The 8,631-nt window shown below is 39.2% G+C and overlaps 1 protein-coding gene across 2 annotated transcripts in view; it reads right to left on the bottom strand.

The window, feature by feature from the left end:
• MTR (5-methyltetrahydrofolate-homocysteine methyltransferase) overlaps positions 1–8,631 on the bottom strand; it is a 179,638-nt gene that overhangs the window by 39,310 nt on the left and 131,697 nt on the right. For both annotated transcript variants that reach the window (XM_045294252.1, XM_004709823.4), the window contains exons 23-24: positions 7,482–7,549; positions 6,817–6,937 (exon numbers count right to left, since the gene is read on the bottom strand). In XM_045294252.1, the coding sequence (XP_045150187.1) occupies positions 6,817–6,937; positions 7,482–7,549 (189 nt within the window). The remainder of the gene's footprint in view (positions 1–6,816; positions 6,938–7,481; positions 7,550–8,631) is intronic.

Below are 8,631 nucleotides of genomic sequence, written 5' to 3'. Positions count from 1 at the left end.
CAGATAAGCACCTGAGGACTCGAGCCCTGGCTTAAGCTAGCATAATAAAACCTCTTCTGTTATTGCAGCCTTGTGTGGTCCCTAACACCCCTCTATCCACGTGGACCACCAAGCTGGGCTGAGGTGAGCAATACTACCATGTAATGTCTTTGACTGCATTATTGTAATATCTCTCATGCTCTCAATGACTTTAATATAATGCTTATATATCTCAACCATACAATTGTGCATTATTGAACCCGCAACTAGCGGTAGGGGCTGGCCCTCTCCCCCCTCCCCCATTTAAATTAATACAATAGCCAGGGACCCTGCAGCATCAGGGACTAGGAGAGGAGGCACTGCTATCACAGGCCAAAGCTCTTAAGCTGCTCCTCCCCTATTCAAAGGGGACACTAACACACCTTGGTCCCCAGGAACCTTGCAATGTTAATCAGGAACCGTGGGCCTAATAATTTCTTTGGGGGCTCTTACATATAACAATCCATTATATGTTGGACATGTACAAATATTGGCACCAACAATTTTAAAACATTATCTTCTTGAGCCCTTTAGTATCAGCTTTTTATTCCCTCCCCCCTCCCACACTACCACCCCCATGAACTATTTATATATTATGTGTTTTTATTATTTATACATATCTTACATTTCTCATACTATCCCTTTGCCTTCTATTCTGGTATTTATCCCCCCTCGGGGGGGTGGTGGTGGTATTCCACTATCATTGCTATCCATTCTCCCTTCCCCCCTTTCGCCTCCTTCACCTACTCTCTTGGAATCATTACTCCCATTACTGTTTGTAATATATTTTATTCTAAAGCTGGTTCAGCCCCCAAATCCCTATTACCATAACTTGAAACTGATAGTACTTCAAAACAAAGACCCTTTAATCCTTAAAATTACTTCATTAACTAAAGTTAACATGAAGCTACACTAGAGCCCTGGAGTTGGAGGAGCCACGTGGAGACCCCTGCCAGCATTGAGATGCTTCCACTGCTACTAGGATCCACCAGAATTTCCACCCACTGGCCTGTAATGTTCCTGCATTTGGCATCATTGCATGTGTCCTGTGAGTCTGAAGAGGAATTTATAGATTGGTACCAAACATATGGGCTAATATCAAACTTATGGGCTTGATCTGGACTGGGTTGAGATGTTTTCCTAGTATACAGTTACTCTTTGACATAAAGTTCTCTATTACACACATAGGTGTCCATGAATTTGTCTCTCTAGCCAACCAGGACTAATACAGACAGACACCATTCTAGGTTTATAATTTAGCTGGCACTGTAATTCATGGCTGCTAACTCATTGCTAATTTGTGTTTCCATGTCTTTAGTATCTCAATTTATTATTCTGTTTTCAGGATTGTTCCCTGATTTCTCGTATGGCCCAAAATATCATTTTTTCTGTATTATATTCTGGCAGATCAAAGGCTTCTTTTCTGTGTATTCCATTGGGTTTGGGTAAATCAGGTGCTGGCTTCTGTTGCTCTTGATCTTTTGTGATCGCTGCTGATGGCTGTTGTTTGTGAGACACGGTGGTCCAGCTGTAGATGATGCTTAAGATTTTGGGTTCTGTAAGGGCAGGGGTGGCTTTTTTAAGTTAGAGGAGGAGAATCAGATAGAAGCTGGAAATCATCTTGTGTGGAGATTAGGAGACAGTGATAGTTGAGTGGGTAGGATGAATAGGAGATAGGTGTTCTAGAGTAGGTCTTAACTGATGGTATTAATCATAGAAAAACTTGTAGTTGATTTCTGGGCAAGTGGAGTTCTAGACAGGGGACTCTATCTCAGCACCATCTTCCCAGCGTCCTCTGGCACTGTAATTCAGATACTTGTATGATAAGACTGAATTTGGGTTTCACTATTAACAGCTCTTTTACTACAGGAGAGAAGGCATTCCTTTGCAGCACATGCAAAAGCTTTCATATTTTTTATTCTTCATTTAAAATGTGCTTCTGAGGTTCTGAGATCATCCCTTTCTTTGATCACGTTTTCTATTGTAAAGAATACTAACCAACCAGCTTCCCTACACTTCTCATTCTGACAAAACTGCTGAAAAATATAAAACTCAGGATCACCCAGAGTCTCACCTATTGCCAGCACTTCATATATATTGGTGATATTGTGGATATTAACTTTGCCACTTGACACCCTCTTTAGTAATAGTGGAAGCCTTATGTATGCTTTCAGGGGCAGGTGTGGCATGCTCAGTACCTTTGGGGCTAATCAGACAGGATAATCAATACAGGAAGCTCATAGTTATGATTTTATTTCTCCAGAACCACTCTTTACTACCAATTGTATTATAGAGTGTTCTCTAGAGAAACAAAATCAGGATTCTTCTAAGAATATATTGGTGGCAGTTAACATAATTTCATGTTAACTTGAAGATATAGAAAAGTGTAGGGGTGGAATTTAGCCTGTCAATTGTGTCACAGCCTGATGGTGACTCCTTGTGTGTGTGGCCTTCTTATAAGCAGGGCCCTGGGAATTCCCCACCCCGCCTCCTCTCTGCTTTCACCTTCCTGCTGGTGGACCCTGATTACTGCCAGAGCCCTGGAGATGCGTCCACCACCACTGGATCCACATGACTTTGCACCCACCAGCTGGTGATATTCTTGCATTCTGCATCATTGCATGTAGCTGCACGATTCTGAAGAGGGATTCATAGACTAATATCCAACTTAAGGACTTGAGTTGGACTGGTCTGGGATGTTTTCCTCCTGATAGACAATTACTTCTTGATATAAAGTTCTTTCTTACACATATATGAGAGTCACTAGATCTGTTTCTGCAGTTAACCTGGCCTAAAAAAATATGATTGGTAAGTTTATATAACAAGAAGGAATTTGAACAGCAAAGCAGCCCACACAACAATACCGTTCAATCAGACTCACTTCTGTGGGTCAGTTAATATACTAAGAGTCTTTCCAACCCACATAGCCACTAAGCCCCTAAGGCCAATAAAACAGAATGTAGAAAGGCAAGGTGTGGTGAAGAGTAGCAGAGGGAAGTTGCATAGTGTGGCAAAACACAATGGAAGTCACAGGGAACCTCAAGGTGTGGCAATGAAAGGTGGCTGACTGGTGGTGTGACTGCATGTGGAGGGGAGACTAGTCAGCCCACAGGCAGCATAGCATGAAAACACCCCAAACTGCAGCACAATGAGGCAGTACAGCATGGCACTGAATGGAAAGGCATGGCACAGTAAAATGGTCCACAGGCATGGCATGGCACGTGTGGTGAGGCAAGGCAGCTGGATCAGACAGCACACAGGTCTGACCAAAAAGGAGCATAGAGCCTAGGTAGAAACTCCAATCCTACACCCCCACTTGATCACTTCCTTCATTCAAAAAGAGCAAACTCCATCCCCTCAGACTCGATCCTTAATATAATTAACATAAGTCATAAAAACACAACACTTTCAGCCATACCAGACACCACCATCATTCCCGTAGCTTCAATATCAAGCCTGCCCTGACATCCTAAAAGACTATAAGTTAGTAAAAGAACATATTACCAGACACTGTCCCCAACTGCTCAAAAGACCTCTGATCCATACAGTTCTATTTCCCTTCAGGATAAGGTCTAGACCATAAATGTTCTTTTGTTAGTATTGCTGTTCCTCTGTATTGATCATTCCTATACCCCCTTTAAAACAAAGTGTTGCACTATTATAATTCATCCACAATCAGGACTTCTCCAACTGGTGCCACATATAAGAGCAGGGAAAAATTATTATTACTTTATTTTTTTGCTTTCAGTTTAGTTAGTGTTCTAGTCCCTCAACACACCTTCAGTCCACAAGTGAACACCCACATCAGAGACAAAGCTCCTGGACAAAGTTTAGAACCTAAAAACACATATATCAACAGCTCTTCTGTTTCTTATTCTATTACTGTTTATCTATTTTTATTTTTAATACTTTGGTCTATTGTCCTTTCCTTCTTTAATTTTAGTATTTAAACTTTTATTTCACAGCGATTTACCTATTTTTTGTCTTTCTTCTCATTATCGTTGTTTCATTCTCATCCTCATAAAATCAAAAGCTGACATAACTTTTGCAATTTCTTCCTTAGTTTCTCTCAAATATTATTATCCATTACCCCATCATAGCAAAATAAGCCATGTTTTTTGGTTGTAATTTCCTTATTTTTAACCTACTAATTAACACCTCTTGATCCCTCCTCTTTCTGCTTCCTTTCATCCTCCTCAAACAATTTTCCTCTTACACTTTTTTGATTCCTCCCCTTACACTTATTCTAATACATCAAGATGCTTAATATAAACCACCATTCTAGAGCACCACCTAAGAGTTAACTACTCTTGGGGGGCGGGGAGTGAGAGTACCCTTGTATACTATTTAAACCCACGTCTTGAAAGCTTTTTCATACTGTAATAACTAAAAGTGATTTTAAGCACTCTTTCCTAAGTTCATTAACATTCACACTATAACCACAAATACCCAAGACTGTTGTTGTTTGGTGCTATAGAGTCAGTTCCAACCCATAGTGACCCTATGCAACATAGAAGGAAATAATTCTTAGTCCTGGGCCACCCTTGCAATTGTTCCTATGACTGAGCACATTGTTGCTGCCATGGTGTCAACCCATCTCATTGAGGGGCCTTTATTTTCTTTGCTGGATATCTACTTTACTAAATATGATATCCAGTGTGAGGATTTTGCTTTTCTTTACATGAGTTTTAATTCATACTAAAGGCTGCAATCCTTGCTCTTCATTAGTAAGTGCTTCAAGTCCTCACTTTCAGCAAGCAAGGTTATGTCATTTGCATATCACAGACTGTATTCCTCCAATTTTGATGCCACATTCTTCATATAAGTAAGATTCTCTGATTATTTGCTCAGCATACACACTGAACAAGTATTTTCTAAGGATACAACCTTTGCACACCTTTCTTGATTTCATATAATTCCCTTGTTCTGTTCACACAACTGCCATTTGATCCATGGAAAAGTTCCTCATGAGCACAGTGAAGTGTTCTGAAATTCCCATTTTTCTCAAGATTATCCATAGTTTATTGTGGTTGACAAAGTCGAATGTCTTTAAAAGTCAATAAAACACAAATAAACATATTCCCAGTATTCTCTACTTTGAGACAAGATCCATCTGACATCAGCAATGATAACCCAAGACTATTTATCAAACCCCCAGTGATCAATAGTAGACCCTATCTCTTTTTTCCCCCCAATCATTTTATTGGGGGCTCGTACAATGCTTATCACAATCCATACATACATCGATTGTGCCAAGCACATTTGTTGCCATCATCATTCTTAAAACATCTACTTTCCACTTGAGCCCCTGCATTAGCTCCTCATTCCTCGCGCCCCTCCCTATAAGCCCTAGCTCTTGAGAACAATCTTGTCACATTTCTTAGTGGATGACACTTTCCTCAGAAAAAAGCAGCACTCTTCTGTCATGAACAACAATAACCACACTACTTTTTAGTAAGAATAGCAGTTAATGGATAAAGGACACATAACAAATTCTAAGTCTGGGGTCAGTGGAGGTTACTCTTGACTTGAGTAGAAACAGGGGAAGATTAACCCAAGATCAGCAGATCAGATGGCAGACTCCAGAGACGAATAAATCTGAGGTTGGCAGCTAAAAGGTAGCAGGTTGATGATTTCCAGGATCAGTAGGTAATACAGCAGGTTGCTGGGTCAAGTTCAACAAACTGACAATCAGTTGACAAGCCAACTGCAGTACCCACATCCAGCAAAAATCAAGCAAGTTTTTCCACAGCACATTGGAAAAAGACACACTCTCAAGATCTCGCTGTTGGGTGGGGGATGGGTAGTGTTACTCTATCTAACTGGCTAAAGCACTGAGCATCCTGGCCTATCCAACTTGACCAAAAAGCGTAACGATCACAATGTATGTGGCACCTTCAAGACCAATGCTACAGCTTGGTGTTCTTTGCCAAAGTGAACTGTCATTAAAAAGTCTAGTATACATAATTAACATATCTCCCATCAAATACCACTATGACCAAGAATATCAAATTGAGTAATGATCCTGAAATAGATGTTGAAAATATCCCCTTTCATTACTTATACTAAAAGGTCCCCAGAAGATTTCCCTTTTCTTTCTTTTTTTTTTTTTAAGATTTCCCTTTTCATAATGATTTCCTAAACAGAACCTTTAGTTCACTTAGCTTTCAAGGAACTTTGGTGGTACAGTGGGTTACAAACTGAGCTGCAAACCACAAGTACAGTGGCTCAAGCTCACCAAATGCGCCAATTGAGAAAGATGAGGCTATCTATTCTTGTAGAGATCTGACATCTTGTGGACACCCAAATGGGGCAGTTCTAATCTGCCCTGTAGTGTCATTATGAGTAATTGATTCAATGGCAGTGAACTTACCTTTCTAAACAATTAGAGGGTCTGAGTTTTGTTACAGACACCTGGCTTCAAGACCAGGGCAGGCATAAGTTTAAGCAAAGTCTCTGTGGAAAAAGATGGACTTTTCTACCCAGCTTGACTTCAAGAGAAACTAGCATTTACTGGAATATCAGAAACTAAGTGGGAGGTGAGAGAATTAAAAAAAAATCAAAAGACTACAAGTAAAAGGAGACAAGGAGTCTTGGAATCACAAAGGAGTTTCCAAACATGTTCTGATTCTTATTTAACTGAAGACTAGAATGCTTATGTTTTTATGTACTAGTACATGTACTAACTAGTCAAGATCATAAGATAAAACAAAACAATACAGCTTTTATCGGTGTTTTCAAACACTGACAACTAAAGAGAATTTACACTCACATAAAAATTTCATTAGTAAGACGTACCTGGAAGTGGTTGCTCCTCCAATCAGTAATGGAATCCTTATAGCTAATCTCTCCATTTCCTTGGCAACAAAAATCATTTCATCAAGGGAAGGAGTGATAAGTCCTGACAGACCAATTATATCTATTATTTTAAAAGAAGAAGGAATATGAGAAAATATGTGAAGAAATATAGGTCAAAAATTGTCATTAAGACCACAAGACCTAACATGGAGTTCTAATTTCTACTTTTATGACTTTATTTCTAACTAGGGGCTTTTTACTTGCTTTTTTGCATTGGTTAATATTATGTGTAACTTTAAGCTGCAATAATATACTTACTAAGAGTTTTGAATATTACTCAGTAGAATATATCTTACAAACTAACATTACCATTTCCAAGGAAACAAACAAAAAAAAATGAGACACAGACTATCTCATACACTTTCCTTGTAATAACGTATCCTCATTCCCCATCTCCAGAGCTATAAAGGAGTTTCACTGAAACATAATCAGCATACCCAACAAGCATTATAAATGGTAATCAGAACAATTCCCATGTCGGATCTGACACCTGGTGTCCTAATGTCCCACTGGTCCCACATGAGCTGAGGCATTACTATTCACTGACCAATACTTGGAAGAAGCAACATTCCATGAAATGCCCATTAAGTATAGTTGCATAGTACCTGCTTTGTGGTCAAGAGCAGCTTTTAGTATCTTATCACAGGGAGTCATAACACCTAAATCAATAACCCTGAAGCACAGAAATGAGAAGAAAATTAATGAGGATCCATTAGCAACAAAGATGAAATGATTTTAATGCAGCCATCAAATTCTGCTCTAAAGTAAACGGAAATGACATTGAAATACTCACTAAATACCAACCACCAATACAACTACAACGACCATTAACTAGATACTTACCACATGCCAAGAACCATGCAAGGTATTTGCATAAGCAATCTCCTTTAACCTTCAATGCAACGCTATAGTTAAAGTGCTGCATTAGTCACATTTTAATTTTGAAGCCTGGGTACAGGCCAAAGAAGCTAAGCAACATGCCCAGTGACATAGCTAGTTAAGGGCAGTTGAAATTTGGGCCAGGACCTACCATAAACGCCCATTTTCTTAGCCGTTAGGTCAACAAAAATGCTGGGGAAATTTACTGAATAAATATATATTATGAAATATACTATATGGAAGATACTGAGAAGGATATTGAAAAGGTCAGTTCTTGCACAAAAAAGCTGATAATGGCCATCAAGGCAAGGAAGGAAAAATGAATCAGAGGCAAGTTCACTAAAAGATCTGAAAAGATATTCAAAAGAAAAGCTGATTGTGGACAGATACACAAAAATAGGAGTGGAACATTTAAGGCAAAGAAAGCCTGGAACATGCTCTGCAATAAACAAACAAACAAACAAACTATCATTAGAAGAATCTCAATTCATGGAGTTTCTGGAACTTCTGCTCAATGTTTAAAGACCCTGGGTGGTGTTATGGTTAAAGAGCTTGCTAACTAAAAAAGCAGAGGTTGGAAAGTATCCGACCTCTCCACTGGAGATAGACATGGCAGTTGGTTTTGGAACCTTACAGGGCAGTACTTCTCTGCCGTACAGAGTCTTTGTGAGTTAAAATTGACCAGATACCAATGGGTTGTCTTAATGTTCAAGTTATTTTTATAATTTAGTTTTATCATGAGAATGTCAAAACAATTAGCATGCTCCCAAGATTCTGTAGATTTTAGTAAAAAGCCCTTTGTTTGACATGTCGTTACTATCTTTTCCCAGTCTCTGGGCTCTCTTATTACTCTTTTGACGAAGTCTTTCCATTTTA

The sequence above is a fragment of the Echinops telfairi genome, unplaced genomic scaffold (genome assembly GCF_000313985.2).
Source record: "Echinops telfairi isolate 266 unplaced genomic scaffold, ASM31398v2 ScPeMD7_3509;HRSCAF=4178, whole genome shotgun sequence".
Taxonomy (NCBI): domain Eukaryota; kingdom Metazoa; phylum Chordata; class Mammalia; order Afrosoricida; family Tenrecidae; genus Echinops; species Echinops telfairi.
Note: the sequence above shows the minus strand (reverse complement) of the source record. Positions and strands in the feature narration are given on the sequence as shown.